At 41.6% G+C, this 19,686-nt stretch overlaps 1 protein-coding gene across 5 annotated transcripts in view; it reads right to left on the bottom strand.

The window, feature by feature from the left end:
- The window catches only part of ncor2 (nuclear receptor corepressor 2), a 100,456-nt gene that overhangs the window by 13,553 nt on the left and 67,217 nt on the right, over positions 1–19,686 (bottom strand). For 4 of the 5 annotated variants that reach the window (XM_058071588.2, XM_058071587.2, XM_058071592.2 and 1 more), the window contains 16 exons: positions 19,053–19,231; positions 18,337–18,391; positions 18,160–18,258; positions 15,972–16,111; positions 12,107–12,267; positions 10,957–11,019; positions 6,487–6,629; positions 6,237–6,375; positions 4,799–5,225; positions 4,571–4,691; positions 4,027–4,291; positions 3,326–3,490; positions 3,038–3,174; positions 2,821–2,920; positions 2,233–2,340; positions 1,455–1,546 (listed from right to left, as the gene is read on the bottom strand). In XM_058071588.2, coding sequence (XP_057927571.2) covers positions 1,455–1,546; positions 2,233–2,340; positions 2,821–2,920; positions 3,038–3,174; positions 3,326–3,490; positions 4,027–4,291; positions 4,571–4,691; positions 4,799–5,225; positions 6,237–6,375; positions 6,487–6,629; positions 10,957–11,019; positions 12,107–12,267; positions 15,972–16,111; positions 18,160–18,258; positions 18,337–18,391; positions 19,053–19,231 — 2,394 coding nt within the window. The remainder of the gene's footprint in view (positions 1–1,454; positions 1,547–2,232; positions 2,341–2,820; positions 2,921–3,037; positions 3,175–3,325; positions 3,491–4,026; positions 4,292–4,570; positions 4,692–4,798; positions 5,226–6,236; positions 6,376–6,486; positions 6,630–10,956; positions 11,020–12,106; positions 12,268–15,971; positions 16,112–18,159; positions 18,259–18,336; positions 18,392–19,052; positions 19,232–19,686) is intronic. The other variant, XM_058071591.2, reaches the window with a different exon arrangement.

Here is a 19,686-nt window from a genome sequence, read left to right as displayed (position 1 = left end):
CATAGGGATGGGTACACGGTTGTGCTTGAGATCAGGTTTCATGGTTTTTAATTACATCACTCAAGTTATGGATTCAGAGTTCAGGACTTATCAGCTTCCTCATATACTTTACACAGAAATCCATCTATGAAGCAAAGCAAACCATCTGCTGCACGAGAACAGATTATGCACCGCTCACCTTTCCTTTCTAATCTGTCTGCACAGAATGCAGCGTCTTTCAATACTCATTCGCTTTTATGAGCCAGTTGGCTATCATACTGTATTACAGTGGCTAGGTTAGAATTAATGGGACCAGGCAGAGCACACTGTGTACTTGTTGCTAGGGTGACTGGGGTCATCGGGGCTGTGGTTATGTCACAGCAACTGGGAAATCCAGTAGCCACAGCACTGGGTCTGCCTCATAACCTCTTCACTACACTTTCCTGTCCTCCATCCTGAGTACATAGGTGGTTTGTTGGAAAAGTTCCAGGACTTCCAATGTTGACCACATTTCATGATATGAGGGGTATCATCCACTGTGAGTTCTTGGCACAGGGCCAAATAATCAGCCAGTGTCTCTACAGAGAGATCCTGCAGCATTTGATTCGTTCAGTGCACTCGGAGAAGCGGTGGCAGGACAGCTTATGGCTGCTTCACCATAACAACACGCCTGCTCAATATGCCTGAAGCATCTGACAGTTTTTGGCAGAGAAGAACATTGCCGCGCTCGAGCAACCTCCCTACGCACTCAACCTGGCTCCGTGTGATTTTCTTCGTCTTTCCCAAGCTCAAGGGAGTCATCAAAGGAAGGAACCGGAAACAATCCTTCCAGGAGTGTATTAAGGTGTGGCAGAGAGGCTGGGAAAGTGTGTTACACTCTGCGGGATACTTCCAAGGGGAAATTACAATTTTTGGATTTGGATTTAAAATGTTAAAATCTTTTGTGACACTAGTCCCAAAACTGTCGCACACCATGGAAATCACAACCAACTAACACTAACGCTAATGCTGTTTTCAATGCTTTGAAAGGAACGTCAGGACAATGGTACTAATATGGGCAAATATAATATAATCTAAATATTTATGTATTATTATAACCATATTCTTATAAAGCTCCGCGATTGGCTGGCGACCAGTACTGGGTGTTCCCCGCCTCCCCAGCTGGGATAGGCTCCAGCATACCCTCGGGACCCTGGCGAGGATAAGCGGCATGAAAAGTGGATGGATGGATGTTAGTTGAAAATTTGTATACTATGGTTCAGTTGAATTTATATTTAGTACATGTGTTTGTATGTATTTACAGTATTATAATTTCACATAAATTCTTGGCAATTCATGTTTGTTGTAATAAATCCTCCTGTTCATTGTTCTATGCGTACAGTATATGTTCATGTCATAGTAACGCTTGTTGTATGTATACTGTATGCTGAATAGAGAACTATTCGAAGGACAGCACAACCATTTTCTACTCTTACCTGAGTGATGGAACCCCCTCGGTAAGAGACAGAGGAATCGGGATGCATTCTGGTCCCTGGGATACCCTTAGTGATACTACCACCCTGGACAGCTAGAAAGTAAGGCAAGAAGCAAATACAGAACATCAGCCAAAGTAGTATAATTTGCCTTCATTCAATAATAATTATTTAAAATGGGACCTAATATGCTTTTTCCACTTTTCTGACCTATATATGTTGTTAGAATGTTGTATTGTTGTGCTACACAAAGCCCATGTTTCAGATAATGAGGTTTGTTAATTTGGAAGTGAGCCCTGGAAGAAGTTTGGGATAGCTCTGAACGCTTCGTTTCAGAGAGTTGTTTTTTTTCTAACACCAGCTGCCTCTGACGTCAAAGAGAACCGGACTTCCTGATAAGGGTGTGCCAGGATTTCATTCTCCTATCCAACAAAATTAGAAAGTGGGGTTTGACAGTAGCCCGTAAGTAGTCCGTAACGCTTGAAAGTGTGACCAATCAACAGGCCGTTTTGGACATCCAAGGAAATACAGCTGGAATAGGTGCAGATTCTGGAAGATCTAGAAAGCTTTCCGTGCGGATTATCGTGTGTAGCTGCACTGTAGAAGTCCATAATTCGATACAAAAGGGCAGAAAATGTGCATAATCGGTCTCCTTTAAGACAAACAATAGAGCAATGCCCATTGGCTGCAAGCATCAGTAATTTATTGTGTATGTTGCATTAAAAAGAATAAAGTAATTGGGTCATTCAAAAAGATAGAAATATAAATGTCTGCCACATACCTCTTCCAGTACCATCGTGAGCCGTGCCTTGGGTAGATGGATTGTCAGCTTGTAAGGAAGAGCTGCGGGGTGATAACTGTTCTTGTTTCACCACAGGGAATGGACCGCCTGTAAAGTATTTGGGAAAATCACCAGAAAGTCATGAAGTCATGAAATTCAAATTTATTGTGGTCCAAAAGTGGTCAGACCTTGCAATCTGTTTAGACTAAGGGTCTACAAACGTTACCATCAAGGGCCATTTTGTCTCCTCTTCAAATAAAGAAAAATAGTCTGGAGCCGTAATATATTAATTAAAACAGACTGGAAATCCAAGAAAATACAGCTGCAGATTCTGGATGATCTAGAAAGTTTTCTGTGCGAGTTATTGTATGTAGCGGCTTTAAAGGAGTCCACAACTTAATACAAAAGGCCGAAAAATTTGCATAATAGGTCCCCTTTAAATAAAATCACCAAGCTCAGCGAAAGTAGTCACAACAAGGAGACTCGCATGCTGGGTTGCTGGCCCCTGGTTTAAACAATCCTTATTTAAGGAGGAGATAGCCCAGAGAGCAAAACCAAAACTGAATTAGAGTGTCCAAATGTCCTCACCAACTTTCCTCTGATCCATCCAAGACAAGCTCATTTGAGCAGAAGGCATTTTCCCATGTTCGAATCCATGAGCTGGGCTGTGCAACTGTACCGGAGTCCCCTGGAGGAGCATTGATTTAATTGATATAGTGTAGTCTGCCATACAATTCCAGAACTTCGACTTATCCTAATTGAATCAGTCCTACACTTTGATGCTACCAAATGTGTTCAATTGTACCTGTGTAATGGAACCGCCTGGCTTGGTTGAAGAAATAAGAGGGGGTGGTTCTGGCATAATGAGGGGTCTGACGGCTGCTTGCCTGCCACTATCCTGTGGCATACCAGGAAGTCCTGGGTGGCCCGATTGCTGAAACGCTGACAGGCAGAAGAAATTATGTGCCGATGACCGGAAATCACTATGACATGCAGCATAGTACAGTTAAGGGCATGGCAACTGCAATGCAACACAATACCGTGTATACGGCTTATAACACTAACCAAGAGGACTTAAAAGGATTGCCCTTACAGTTAAACTGGAGCAGGTGCTGGTCATGACTGATCTTGGTCATGTCTCGTGGGGACATGGGGAATGGGGACAGAGCTGGTCGACCCAAGTTGGAGGACCTCATGTCGTCCGGACCCAATGTGGGTCTCTTGACCTCACCATGTGAGGAGAAAGCCTGCAACTTGTCTGCAAAGGCAACACAACACATAAGCGATCCAGACCACAAGTTAGACATCAATCATGCATTGTTGTTTTCTGTAAAGATATTTTAACACTCTCTTTTCTTAACATATAGCGAAGTTGGTGTATTGGAGCTCTTATTATTGGGCTTTAAACGACATGACTGCTTTACGTTACTCACATCCAACAACATCACAGTGATCTAATGTATTGTATCAGCCTATATTCTCTTCTGGGTCAGTGGGGATACCATATCATTTATCAGTCCTCTCGCCACCAGTGTCCCAGAAACACACATTGTACACTAAACACAGCCTCAAGGTCGGAAGCAAACTCTGGAAAATTAGTTCAAACACTATTAAAAACTGCTTAATAAGCCTATTAGATTCATGCCTGCTAATACTGACATCTCTTGCAAATTAGTCCTGTCTTACAAAGAAATTCATTCATTTTCATTGTGTTCGGCAAAACACTACACACGGCTCAGCAACATAAAAGGAAAACATGAATTATCCAGTAGGCAATAAAAGAGTGGTGCGTACCATCCTTGTCACCGATGGAGGGGCTGCGTGGGCGGATGCGAGGGCTGCTGCTATGAGGAGCCTCCCTCTCTCTTTCTGTTTGTTGAGTGTAAGGCTGCTGCATGCCTGGCTGGCCTGAAAGTTGCTGCTGCTGCTGTCTGACCTCCTGAGACGACTCCCCATGAGCCATGGTGATCTGCTGCTGATACAGTGCCAGAGCGTGGGGGGGCAGCACAGCCTTGGCACCCCCACTCCGCTGACTGCCTTGGACTGATGCTTCTGGTACCTACACAGAGGATGAGAGAGAATAAAGTGGGTTATGTAATGAAGGCACTTTCGCAAAATATTTATTATATGCCTCCTTTAAATATTTTAAATGTTCTGATAACCATAGTGGTTTATTAATTGTTACACTTAAGAGTAGACTTTTAAAGCACAGTGCATTTTCTATTTTCTGTAGGGTTTACTGACTAGAAAAGCTTACCTGTTTGATATCATGTGACAAGACAATTTTGAAATAGATATCAAGCACAAAAACAGGCAAGGGATTTAACTTTGGACTCACAATAGGCGGTATGGCCGCAGCACGCTGTTTGAGTTGTTTAAGGTCCATGGGCTTCTGCAAAGGGGATGCTATCACTCCATCATGGGCGTAGTTCAATAAGCTTGGACGGGGGGAAGTCATTCTATGAAAATATTAAAGGTTATTAAAAAGTCGAATGAGGAGAATTTAGTGCAATAGATGGAAAATCACAAATACGCTGAAAGCATTCTAAAAACCAAGTGTTTTCACCTGTTCTTTTCTGTGTTGTCTGTCTCTTCCACTTCATCAGCACTGCAAGTGGCACTGGAGTCACTGTCACCATGGGAGCATGCTTTGGTCCCATGGTCCTTCTTGGAGCTCTTTGGACAATTTTTGACATCCTCAGTCTCTGCTGAAGAAGGTTTTTTGTCTGTGGCATCAGTGCTTGGTGATGGTTTGTTCTGCCCCTTGTCTGGCTCTCCTGTTTCAGTTTTTATCTCCTGCTTGATGGACACCTCTGCATCTTCTTTTACAGGAGGCTTCACATCCCCAGGCTGCCCTGTGTCTGATCCAGAGGTCTCTTTATCCCCTGCATTGGAGCTGGTCTTCGACTTCGATCCCTCTTCCTTGGCCTTTGTGTCGTCAGCTGAATGTGGTGATGGTAAGCTCTCTGTGTCTGAGCTGTTGTTGGCACCACCTATCAAAATGCAAAGCAAGACACTGGTCAGAGGGAGTCATATTGAATTTCTTCAAATAGTGGCCTCCATTCCAATTAATGACATGTTCTGATGTCCTCCGAGCAGCACACCTCAAACAGACACATACTTAAAAAATAAAATAAAATAAAATAACAGGTAGTATAGCACTAAATGACTGTAATTAACATTTAGGGCTGTGCGGTATTGTTAAAGTATGGATATTAATTTAAAACACAATATCAAAAACAAGCATATTGTTCATATCAATATAGACTGGATTTGATTGTGGAGGTCTCATGTTTCAAGATGGCGAGTGCAAACTAGTTACGGCATCTCTGTATTTTCTGCTGCGTTGTTAGTCTTTAATAGTGCTTTATTTTTTACTTGCGTATTGTTTTTTGTACTATATCAACCCCTTAAGCATATATACGGCTATGGATGTTTTTACGTTTGCAGCTTGCCGCTTGCTCCATTGTTTACACTCTGGAGCACCTACGCTGAGCGATCAGAGATTCCTGCGGAGATACGGAGGAGGAGAGGCTGCATAGTGGGAGTGAAGAGCAAAAAAGAAAAATATATCGATAATCAACATAAATATATTGTGATATGTTTTGGTCCATATCGCCTAGCCCTATTTATTAAGATTGCTATGAAATCCCATCCACACTTGTCGCTGTAGATGTTGACGTACAAAGCACACACAAGACATGGAATCTGTAAAGCTGAAAGAAAAAGTGCTACTGCAAAGGGGAACAAAAACTGCAAAAAGAAATCATCACAGAACCAAAAGAAGATTATGGAATGGAGTTAACAAAAGAAGCATCTGCTTCGGCAGACAAATAGAGAGCACAAAAAAAAGCAGAGTGGAAAAATGAGGCAAGGTTTGCAAGCGCCTGGATAGGAAGCTTTGAATAAAGATTCAGTAAATGGCCATAAAATAATTATATATATATATAAGACAATATAGCATTATTATTTGAGGTTAGTGAGCCGTGTAGATTGCACTGTACCTTCACCATCTTCAGGTGCCTCTTCTTCATTGCCACTTGCCCCTGAGCCCTCAATCTCCTCCTCCTCTGCTGTGAACTGGGCAGTGGCTCCTTCATTTTGAAGTGCTTTGCCCCTGCGTCGAGCCTTTCGTTCCTTCTCCTAGGTTAATTACATTAAAAAGAAACAAAAATATCAACATTTAGTGACACACACAAAGTAATAAAGTTACTTGTGATCGCCGAGAAAATGTCACACTTTTCTTGTGCTTACCGATTTCATTTTATGTTGCTGCAAAATTTCATCCAGTTTTTGCCTTTTCTTGTAGTTGAAATAGAAGTTCTTACACTGCGACACCGTTTTTGATCCCACCATCTTGGCAATGGCAGACCAGTTCCTACCATATTGGAGAAGACCTGAAATAAAAAAGATAGTGGTTTCATTGTAATGTAACGTCTATCACCACTCTAATGGTTGGAAAAAGGTATTTCATTGTAAGCATATTGGACATTTAAATGTATGCATGGCAATACAATTCAAAGCAAAGCACTTTAAAAAATAATCTGCCATGAATTAACAGCGTAACATTTTAAACCCTAAGTGTCAGTCCTTGTATCACGACTGTAGGATAGCATGTGAGCTAAATCCACAGAGTAACAGACAACCTGGCAAGGAGGACTATTGGCAAGCTGCCACTATCTTCCTAAATACACACAACGATAGCATTGGTAAGGGGAGTGGTAACACAGTAGCCGAACTCTCCTTCACTGAGGTCACACTGTTAGATTCTGACTAACTTTGATGTGACCCAATTCCAAGAAACCATGGTCCTTTACCCAGTCAACCACATGATTGTGCCTTACACAAGAGTCGACATGCACCCAGCAGGCCAGAGAATGACACAAAAAAGGTCATGAAATTCACATACTGTGTGTAGGTAGTCGTCAGCATGTTTGTGCAAGAGAGAGCTAAAGACAGATAGCGTAAAAATGACTGTGGTGGTTCCCCTTCAGAGTGTGCTGTTAGCTAAAAGCAGCTCATTAACAGTGTGTGCTGTAAGAGGCTTAACCTACACCGCCCACTTGTTTCCTGTGCCAGTATGACAGGTCCTGGCAGGGCGGCCTCTCTGAGGGTTGTGGGGGTTGTTATTAACAAGCATGGAGCCAACACTTTGTGGGATAACCTTGTACAAGAGTTCAGAGGTCACTGTATCTCATTATTTAATGGAAGCAGTTTAGACAACAAGCACACAGTTGTATTAAGTTGACCCTGATATCAGCTGAAAAGCACTGGGAAAGTACTATTCACAAGGAGCAGTTGTGATAAAAGCTGGCCCCGACAGCAGTTAACAAGATAGATGATGGGGACAAAAGTCACAAAAGTGTGTGCTAGGGCACACATGATCACAAGAAGAGGACTGCTATAACAGGATTGTACAGGTATGTATATGATGATACAAAAATCAAGGTCACGCCACTCTTTGTAATTGCTTTGTTATGATCATAAATAATCTTGATGCTATAATATACTATATACTTGATATACTTTATAAAGACGTGCAACAAAAAACCTTTGCCACATGTAAAGCAGTGCACCACATTGCAAGTGCGAGGAGACTCGTAGTATTCGCTTTACCGCTGATAATGTATTACTGGCACTGAAAGAAACACGACACAAACTACCAGAGAATATGTTGGTGAGAGACATAACCACCTACATAAGAAAGGACGCCTACTGAAAGACTGTCACCATACACACGCTACAAAAAACACTTTGCAATGCATTCTAAGTATTATAAAAATAATTATGTCACTCAGAAGTAAATGTTACTTAATTATGACAAATCTATTACTAGTCTAGTCGTTGTGTGCAACTGCACAAAGCACATTCCCAAGTAGCTGAAGTTGACTCCAAGCCTAAGAGGCAGAGGAAACACGTGGAACAAACACCCAATCAGCAGCAGCAATACTAAAGCAGGTGGCTGCCTCTGAGCCAACCAAGACCCAGGAAGGCTTTAGGCTCCACCCAGAGAAAGTCCAATCAACAGCTGGTGCAGCCAGAACGTGGTTGTCACTGTGTCACATGCCTGCTACTTCAGCCGTCGTCTTGTGGCCCTGCTGGATCACACGATCAGACTGTCTGATCTCTAGGGGGACAGCCGGAATTGTTCTTCAACACCGGGCCTTCCAATCCAGAGCGCAGATAAAAACAACTCAGTCCCTCCACTCTTGCTTCCAGCTGGCTGATATTTGAGCCGGGGTCAGGTTGACATGCTCCAAAACAACACATGCTCCTGGTCGCTCCCAGTCTCTCTCCTATTCCCTGTGCCTCAGTAAGTACAGCTCCTCTTGTACTGCGCCTCTCCACAATGGCGGTCGTCTAGGAGGACTTCCACAGGAAAGTGGGACTAGGAGGCAGTGCTATGTGCACAGACTCACAGACTCACTCTCTCTCTCGCTTGCTCTCTCTCTCTCTCTCTCTCTCTCTCTCGCTCGCTCACTCACTCACTCCCCTGATCTGATCTCTTCTCTATCTCTCTTTTCCCCCTCCCTCTCTCCGTCTGCCTCTCCCTCCCCCTCCCTCACTCTGCCAGCAGGCACCACCGACCAGTGCACACACTAATGCATGAGTGAGTACACACCAACTCAGGCCCTCACGCTCTCGCTTGCTCTCTCTGTCTCTCTCTCTCTCCTGTTAATACTTTAGCACACAGACACAAACATACTCAGGCAGTCCAAGTGTAAACATAGAGCACACAGAGAGAGGAGGAGAGAAACAATGGAGACTGGGTAGGGATAAAGAAGTGGACAGTAAGCAAAGAGAGACGATGGGGCGGGTGGAGGGGAGGCAACAGAGTTGATGTTGATACCATGAGAAAGCATAAAGGCTTTCACATTTTTCCTGACTGACCTGCTTTTCATCTTGAATGTGACCTCTCTCTCCAGTCTATAATAAAACAGAGTAAGGAGAGAGAGAGCTGAGTGAGGGGGAGGAGACCCCTCACTTGCCAAATCTTCCGCAGCTATTGCCAACTTGGACTTGTGCCATCTCCTGAACCGAGAAGTGGACAGGGAGAGCAGCAAAGACAGCACAACAGTGGAAAAGAAAGATGATATATGGCTTCTACCTGCAGCTCCTTTACGCGGATTGTTCCAGCGAGTATCGCAGGAGCCTTTATACAGGTGCAAAGCCTTGCAGATTAGTGCACTTGCTGTACATAAAGTGCCAGTCAAGAAGTGTGCACATGCTAACACGGAACCTGGGTCAATAGTTTAGAAAGATCTTTCTTTACAAAACATACAGTATCTTACACGCAAGCCCACCCACAAACGTAGAGCTATTAAACAACTCCCGTCTGAACTGCAGATCTTCCTGCAGCATGGACACTGAAATTATTGTGGCCAAAACTATCCTTGAAAGCAACAAAGTCAAATGACCTCCGACATAAATGCCATTATTCAGATCTGTTTAGCTAAAGGGGATGAAAACATTAAGTGTGAGGCCAAGTAAGCCTCTTTAAAATGTACACATGTCAAGCACCTGGAAAGGAGAGCACCTTGATGAACTTGTGACTACGCTCCTGGAAGGGAGTGTGAGCTCCTTTTTACAAGTGAGAAGTAGCTGTTAGAAGTGCTGAAAAACTGCAAGACCGGCTCCTCTTCAGCTCTGGCTACTGTCACTGGGGTTCTGTGGTTACATAAGCACTTCATAGAAGTCCTGCATCCACTGAGCTGCCAGGCTAATCCTCTGGGATGGAGCACCCCACTAATCCTGCCATAGGAGAATGGAACTGAAGACATTAACCAGGATTACTACACGGTGCTGTGTTCAAGCCACGGCAGTGCCAGATATTGAAAAATAACCTTTTAGCATACAAATATGCACACATACATAATCTGGACATTGCTGTGGCCACTACACTACACAAGTGGACAGCATTACAAACGCGCCAGGAAGAGGCTCAAGTATCGTATTCAAGCAGCCGAAAGAGAAAAGGCACTTGATCTACTGTGATTAAAAGGAAGGGCAGACTGAATTATTCACAAGCAGAACTTAAGAGTCACACACAGCCGTGACATTATAAAAAACAACACTAAGACAACAATTTGATTTTAATCTTTTCCAAAAAATTCTGTATTTGTGTTTCATTTAAAATACCCATTCAGCATTTTATCAAGATGAGATATTCAAGCCAGTGTTAAATGTCTATGGGAAATCCCTATCTATAAAATGTGAGAAATTAGAACCCACTGAAGGTGAGAAGCCCGTTCAATCATCAACTCAGCTTGAGAATCATGTACTGTACTGCGTGCAAACACAATCACACAGAGTACAAGTGTGAGGACGTTGGGCACAGAATCAGCGACCTCTGTGAATCAGCCATGGGCGGCTGGGTAATTTTCTGTCCGAGATAATAAACAGGCAGGTTAATGACTGCAGCGTTTGCAGAGGTTAACTGATAAGGGACAGACTTAACAGCCACCTTGATAAGAAGACAGGCTGCCTTGACCCAGAGAAGGGAAATGGTTGTGAAGAGCAGCAGCCCCAGTTCACATTGATACAACCAGACAATTTAGCAGCACGTGTCAATTGCTGCCTCACTAACAGGAAGTCACAGCCCCATCATTTGTCTGGTTTGCTTTTGAAGAAAAAAAATACTTGTTGTTTGAGTGACAGCTCTATTATGCACATTAATGTTGCAATGACGTTCGTGGAAAAAAAGAAAGGTTCATTGTGTATTACCTTTTTTGGCAGTTTCCATCTCTTCTTCAGTCCAGCGAGAGCTCTCATTCATCTCCAGATTGGCTGTCTCACACACACACACACACACACACGCAGACACACACACGCACACACACACCCACAAAAAATAAGAAGGGGGAGGAGGAGGGGTGGGCAGTTGTGACAAAGTCAGTTAGGGAGTGACTGACAAGAGGAAAGAAAAGAGAAATTAGAGAAGAAAAAAAAAACAATATGGGGGGGAAGGGTACTTAGTGCTGCTTGCCAAAGAGGCGCTGCTGCCTAGGTCGCTAGGAACTGTTTGTTTTAGATGGAGGAAGCAGGAAATCCAAGGAGAGAAGTCAGTTAATGATTATAGACATAACAACTGGCTTCTCTCTCTCTGCACTGGGTATAAGCCAGAGTGACGCTGGCCCTGCCCGACACAAAGAGAAGTTGGATCTTGTAGTTTTATGTCCTCTATGTCCTGTCAAGGGCAAACCAGCCAGCTAAGCACTGATCCGAGCACGGGATCAAACAGCAGTGGAAGGAGCCTCTCGAGTTATTGTGGGATTTTGTGTGAATGAACTAACATGCAGCGTGCACACACCCCATCTGATACATAACTTAGCAAATAGAAATAATTTTGCAAATAGCACAGCTTGTGCTGTGCAAGGACCCTTGTGGTTTTAGAGCGAATGGGAATTTATATACATGTCTAGCTCAGTCACCTAAGCTAACACCTAACTAGTGTATTCAGTGTCACTTTAGCACAAAACTGGGTATATATAAGCTTGAAGTGAATAACTGAAGCCAAAGAATGCATCAGTGTACTCTGGTGGTATAGGTCAAGAGATCAATTCAAAGAGCATGACCGTTCACTGATGATATCATTGCACAGATACTGTATCTGTACCTTTAAATGTGCTGAAATGTGTTTCTTAGATATTTAGTAAAGAATTTTTTTTTATGGGTGTAATGTCAAATCTTGAACATTAACCCCATGAATAGCAAGCATCTACTTTATATGTTCATCAAAACATTGACAATAAACATCCTGAACCCGAGCTGTTAATTGTGAATGTACAGTATAAGGTGTTTTCAACTAACTGTTATTTTTGCATGTTCCAAGTAAAATAAATACTTGTGTTGATGTTCAACCACAGGGACTGACCAAGCTCATTGTTGACAGGCGGTGCAGTTGTCTCCTCCACTTCGCTGGTCATAGAGCGGGTGATTCGGCCCTTTCGGCGCCCCTGGCTGTTGGCTGTGCGTCGACCCTTGACAGCCACGGCGGGCTCTTTGTCCTCTGCATCCTCTCCGGAAGTTTCATCTCTATAAATTAAAAAAATACAGTTTCAAATGACATTTCACAAATATTGCAACCCTGCACAGGACAAACAAAGTAATGCATGGATCAATGATATATCACAATGACTGTCAGTCTGAACCTAATTGTATTGATTTCAAAGGTGCCTGATAATGGCCATATGAAATTATAATGTCATATGTAATATGTGACCCTGGATCACCATATGTAAGAAAAGTCTATCATGTACCTCACTTTTTTACTGAACCTTTGCGTTCTAAGTTTCAATACCGTCATTCATTCATTTTCTTCCGCTTATCCTCACAAGGGTCCCGGGGGTGCTGGAGCCTATCCCAGCTGTCGGGCAAAAGGCGGGGTACACCCTGGACTGGTCGCCAGCCAATCACAGGGCACATATAGACAAACAACCATTGAATGAGGGAGGAAACCGGAGTCTCCGGAGAAAACTCACGCATGCACGGGGAGAACATGCAAACTCCACACAGAGATGCCCAAGAGTGGAATCAAACTCGGGTCTCCTAGCTGTGAGGCCTGCATGCGAACCACTCGTCCGCAGTGCAGCCCTCTATACCGCCATGAACAAAAAAATTATCAACATTATTTTGTTTTCAGCCCTTCTTGGAGCACAATAGATGGGCGTGGGCAAGTACAGGCCATTAGTATTAAAGTGCTCATGACAACAAAACACATGTTAATCTTATTTTCGCTGTGGGGAAAAAAACAAACACACATTGAAACACATATTTCCTGTGTTAGATGTCTGCTGCAATATTAAAATATTTTATATATACACAAGTATTTTTTACTATTTTCATCACACAAGTGATATTTACACCAGAAGTAGCCATCCCCAAAGCTGACTGTCCACACCAATGCTACCCCGTTGTTATTATCCAGTTCTGCATGAATTTCCGTTGTTAGTTATATATATTTTGTAGATTATGCCCACTCAATGTGTGAAGGCTTCTGCTGAAACACATGGGAAGATCAAACTAAGCTCGCTCACATTTCCAAAAAACACCATTCGCCTCGTCAGATGCGTTGGCAAACTTTGTGGGACAAATGTGTCAATACTGACTCACAGATAGAAACAAAAAGTCAAAAACCCACAGGACCTTGGACCATGGAAAGCGTGACAAGTTGGTAGTAAGTAAATCCACATTTCTTCTGCTAATATTGTCAATAGTAGCTAGCCTAGTGTTGGTGGCTAATGCAGTGCGGATTCATAACAGATGCACTAACTACTACTACTGTACTACCACTACACAGCTAATGTGTGATCTGTTGTAGCGTGCAACAATAAATCCAATGGGTCATCTTTGAATGCAGCATTACACCAAATCTTAGAATAATATAGGTCTTCATTTCAAATTGTTACAAAAGACAATAAATGTCTCTCGTCTTCAGCTCTGTGCATTGTGCAAAGAGCAAGCTGAGAGTTGCAGCTATCACAGTAAAACATAGTAAACAAAGTCAAGTGGTACACAACACAGTAAAATACACTATATCTTACTCATCACAACACAATATTAGTGAACGTTATTAGTGAATGAATGTCGCGTTCTTCGTGTGCATTCATTGCTGAGCTTGTTCGCATATGGTGTCACCCGTAAATATTGTAGACGTGAATGGCTGGTAAAACATGGATTTCTAGCCTTTCTTGCACTCGATCAGTCAGTTTCAGTGAGTAAATCCATATTTTAATGAAGAAAATAGGATGGGGTTTCATTGCATTTTCACTCCTATTTCATAGTTCTTTTTTTTATCTATGACAGCGGTATGACAAAAATGTTCTTAAGTGAGTACAGTACTTTCATTGTGTTTTTTTGGTGTCATGAGCACTTTAATGCTATAGACACACAAAACAGCATATTCACAGCAGGTATTTCAAAAAGCATGTCTAAAGAATGAAAATTCAAGTATCAATGCAAGATTTGGGGCAACCAACTTACAATATAATCATATATAATAATTACAGTATAATCTTGGACCTTTAAGACATATTTTCACCAAGCGCTACAATTCCTTTCAGCTTGCAACTGCACTAAATGCAATGGTAAACCCTTATCTGGCTTATGCATCTACTACAGAGTGTGTACTTTGGATGACGATAGCTGCATCAAAATGGTCCAGATCAGTTACATTCATAACTGACAATGGAATTGTCATTGGATTTGTCGGAAAAATATAAATTAGTGATGTACATTACAATCAGTTGATGTTTTTGCTATACAATTTTTGACAATGTCAATGATTTCCTTTTTGTTCAGTCAGAAACATAGAATTCGGATTCCTTTCTATTGTTTCATTCCTTTCCTCCCTTGTCCTTTGTTTCGGAATCCCTTCTTCCAGTTTGGGACCAATATTTACAAAGTAGTTATTGAACTTTTCATCTGTCTCATCCATATCATCTTTATAGGTGTTTCGTACCATTAAATAACTAGGGTAGTCTTCTTATTACTTTTCCTGATAATACCATTTAGCATGCTCCAGGTTGCTCGAATATTGTTTTTGTGCTTGTCTAATAGTTGGCTGTAATATTCCTTCTTAGGATTGTAGTCAACTTATTTTTATAAGTCTTGCTATGTTGTGTTGTAACATTAGATAAACTCTTAGACATGGTGCCTGTAAGTCAACATTCCTTGATGAGGAACTCAACTGACCAGATTCACTCGCAAAATGGGACCATTTAATCACAGTCCGTAGCCCCGGCCGGGGTACGGATGTTTTTTCCAAAATATAGGTGAGCCTGAATGTGGTGGACCAACAGCAAGGATTGGGAGGGACGGAGTCATGTCTGAGCGTAGACATGAGGACATATGCTCATCCGGAGCTTCAAGCCTGGGTCATAAATGTATATTACATCTGCGGTATAAAGTACAACTTAAGATTAGATCATACAGTCCCTACTCAGAGAGATTGGATGTATTTTCAAACGAGCTGTTTGAGAACACAGCACAAACATAATCATTTTACACAGTCACCAGAAAAAAAAAGAATACAAGAATACAAACCCCTGAATGCGTTTCAAATCAGAAAAACATCTGTTTTGGTTAATGAAACTAGTTCAAGGTGTGATACAAACCCTGAAATTTTACAGAAATACACGATACGCAGTGACATTTTTAAAAATATATACTCCGGTATGAAATTGAAAAAGTGGAAAAACCGAGGTGGTTCCTGCAGAGTCCTACAAGTAGGGGGTACTTCTCTACCTGTAACAAATATTTTTAAATAGTATATCCAAAAGTTTACTCCGGTTTCCTCCCACATTCCAAAAACATGCTAGGTTAATTGGTGACTCAAAATAGTCCATAGGTATGAATGTGAGTGTGAATGGTTGTTTGTCTATATGTGCCCTGTGATTGGCTGGCAACCAGTCCAGGGTGTACCCCGCCTCTCGCCCGAAGACAGCTGGGATAGGCTCCAGCACCCCCGCGACCCTCGTGAGGAAAAAGCAGTAGAAAATGAATGAATGAATGAATGAATATCCGAAAGTTTATTTTTCCTGCTCTTTACAATGACTTGTTGGACTTCTGCTGTCAGTTTCCTGCCACTCGTAGACCCCTGGTATTGTGCCTTGTTATGAATGTTAAATGGTCCAGGAAGCTATACTGTTAAATTATACCTCTGTGCCTGGCCACACTCCGTCCCCACCATTGAATCCCTGAATTTATGCTCTCTTAGCTAATTTTGCAGTTTCACTTACTTCATTCCATCCTCTTTGTCTTCAGCTTCAGTTTTATCCTCATCCCGTTCTCCCTCTGCCTTGTCTTTCTCCTCCTTGTCCTTGTCTTCCTGGCTGTTTCGGTTGACTTGCTGTTGCTGTTGCTGCTGCTGCTGCCCGTGCTACAGATGATGAAATGACAAGGAACAACAAAGCATCCCATTATTAGGATCAATTATAAAGATAAACTTGATTGATGGATACGCAGCACAGGTATTGGAGCCTCTTCTGTGACATATACTCATGTGATACTCAAACCTTACACTGGTAGTTTCTAACAACCACAATGAAGACACAGGCCTCCTAACTCGAGTAGCTAACAAATTAAGCAAGTCTTGGTTCTACATTTACTGTTCACTTACATTATGTATTTCACAATAATGGAACACAATGTCCTTTTGTTAAAGTTTACGTTCAAGCCCATTTAACACAACAACACGAAATGCATTTCTAATAAACAGGAGTCAATTTATAGCTTTCTCATTAAATTACACCAACGGTATTTCATTGGTAAAACACTAACACATACAAACACTATGCTTTCATTGAAGTGCATACATTCTACTAAACTAAGCAAAGGTAAAACAAAACAGGATGTGAAAGTTCAGAAACCACAGAATTACTGTTCTGTATAACTTTTTTTTTTTTTTTTAAGCAAACAGTGCCACTTCCTCACCAGTATCTTGCATGTCTGGGCTTTTTGGGTTAGAGTTCAGTTAAGTACAAACATGTAGTCTGACCACCATGTGATGTATTTGACATCGCTGCCCTCAGGTTAAAGCAACACATTCGTTTAATGATGATATCGCCCCAGTATCTTGAATGTGTGAGACCGACAAAGAGCGAGAGAGAGCTGACAAGATGAACAAGAGTATACCTTTATAAATTTGTCAACTAAAAGATTACGATACATTGTTTCTCCTACGTTTCCAGCTGTCACCATTTGCCTTTGTAAATAGGAGAAATGTTTTAGAATGTTTTTTGTCTGGAGTGAAACAGAGAAAATAGGGGAAATCTTTCATGGAAGTTACAATCCAGGAAAAAAACTGTGAAACTATTAAAATGGGAGGGTGACAGATACGAGAGGACTGGCCTGATGCAGGCAAGCATGCAACCACGAAGCAATTATTCCTCCATGGTTGCATTTGACAAATAACAGAACGAAATAGAAAGGCCTGTATTGAATTAATCAATTGATGGAGATGGCAGATTAAAAAAAATGTACGCACGCTACCCTGCAGAAACAGAAACGACATGCAGTTGGATAAATAACATTTAGTGAATAACAAATTGCTATTTTGTTTAATAAAATAAGATACACACCAGTTCTATTATCAAATATGTCCTTGAAGGGGAACTGTACTTTTTGTGGGAATTATTGAAAATCCTTATGTGAAACATGAACACAAATGTCTTTCCCTTTTCTGTGCATTATAACGCAAGAAAACGAGTTAATTTCAGCTAGCTTACAATGCCGATACACCTATTTTGACTATGAAGCCCTCTAAAAAATAAACCTACAACAACATTGCACTGTTTGATATACATGCTGTGATCATGCATTAACACATACACTGATGATAATATGTAATAATAGTATATAGAATATATACTATGTAATAGAAGTATTTTGATTATTTAAAAATGCGACAGAAACGTTTTTCCTCCGCACATTGATACTAACTTACTTTAACGTTAACGTTAATCGCTAGTCTCAGCGTCAGATCCCCTTTAAATTACTTCTGTTGTGAGCTAGTGTGAAAATAAAAACTTCTTGGGGGGTTGCAGGGCCCTCCCTTAATAGAATGGTTGGGGAATCACACTGATAGACAACTGTTTGTTTTGCACTGTTACTTACTATTATTAGAAATACTATTTTTCAACACAACCCTACGATTGTAACAGGTTGAGTCATCCTGCAAGACGTCCAAAAGGAAATTAGAGGAAAGGTTAGCATAGGTTGTTGTTGTCAGACTTGTTTCACCAAGTGACAGTGGCATTTTGCCCAGAGCATGAAGACCGCAACCTCAACAAATGTAATCAGTTTAAAGTATTACTGTCATTAAGACAAGACAGCTGACTTGTAAGCATACAGATCATGTGCTTTTTGGACAATCAGTAGACAATATTAATTAGGAAAAGAATGAAAAGGCACAAAAGTTGACAATACCTGGCTTCTCCCCCGTCTTCTGTAGTTCCTTCGCACTATGTTCTTATAGTTCTCGTTCTTTTTGGTCAAATAATAAAAGAGCACACATTCCGCCACCGTCTGAAAAATGAGAGAAATGTGATTTGCCTGGAAACGTAATTTCCTGAGAAGACTGACAAACGAAGTCAAGGCCCATACCTTTCTTTCTAGAAAGGACGCGATCAGACCAAAGTTTTTAGGGTGCTGAATGAATCTGTAGGAGCAGAAGGGGAGGAAAAAATACAGTCTGAAAATATTAACAAAAAACCAAACAAAACAAGCACAAAAAGCAATAACTGAATGAAAGATTTATATTGCAGTAATACATCATGTATACAACTCAAGTGAGTCTATATTATTTAGCATATAAAAGAAATGAACAGCATGTCATTTGGTTTGATTCAAAGGCCTTTCCCCGTTTGTAAAGAAAAATATTACTCTCTGGCTCCTTTAAATACTATTTTGTTCAGTTAACATTTGGCTAGCGCTGGAAGCTAAAATAACATTATATAAAGCATATTAAGTTTTTTTAACCAACATATATCAATTGAGTTTCAAAGACATATTTATGACAATCCACGGGCTTCGGGCTAACACAGCTCAAGAGTTATAGCGGCTGTAATTTGAAGTTACTGGTTTGACCCTGAGCTCCTTCAAGGACCCAGTTATGTATCCTTGAGCAAGACACTAAAAAGTCCATTTGCTCCTGACGTGATGGTTGCCATCTTGCATGGAAGCCTCCACGATCAGTGTAAGAATGTGTTAATGAGATGCAAAGCAATACTGTCAAGTGCTTCCCACAAAGGTGCTGCACAAAGTTGCAACATAAATGCAGAGCATTTAAAACCCGGACTATACTGAAAAGTTGACCTTACTTCTCTCTGAAAGTGTCCTTCTCTTGCTCACTCCACATGTTCATGACCTGCCGGTCCTTGTACACCTTCATGGGGTCATCCATCAATCCATTCATGTTGATGAACTTGATGCGTTGCTGTTCGGCATCAAACAGCATTGGAGGGATGACTGCTAGCTGGCGCATTTGCTTCTCTGTGTTCTGACATTCACACATGCCACACACAAGACACAAACACAAAACAACATGCTGGAAATGAGAATGCTGATTTTGGAGAGGGAAACTAAGTCATGAATCGGATGCAACCTTATGGTAGTGTCAAAGTACAAAGGTCATAGAGCAGGAGAGGAAGTGAAGCTTCCTCACTACTCGCAGTAGTCGGAGACACGTTCCACATCAAATGTGAACCCTGCACACTATTTCCATTCTCATTCTCCCACTTGGTAACCTAACTCACACTATGTGAAATAATGTAGAGAATGGCTCGCCATTTTTGAATGAAAATGCTCTACATTTTTCTATAGAGGCACAGATTAAGTCAGATGTGCAGTGGTAAAAGCAGTAGGCACCGTCGAGCCTGGTAGAGGGCAGTAAGAGAGGAAACACGCATCGGCTGTCTATTAACATCTGTCATGTTGTGATTAAGGACAGATTTC

The sequence above is a fragment of the Doryrhamphus excisus genome, linkage group LG3, assembly GCF_037039965.1.
Source record: "Doryrhamphus excisus strain RoL-2023G ecotype Guam linkage group LG3, RoL_Dexc_Guam_v1.1, whole genome shotgun sequence".
Classification (NCBI taxonomy): Eukaryota; Metazoa; Chordata; class Actinopteri; order Syngnathiformes; family Syngnathidae; genus Doryrhamphus; species Doryrhamphus excisus.
Note: the sequence above shows the minus strand (reverse complement) of the source record. Positions and strands in the feature narration are given on the sequence as shown.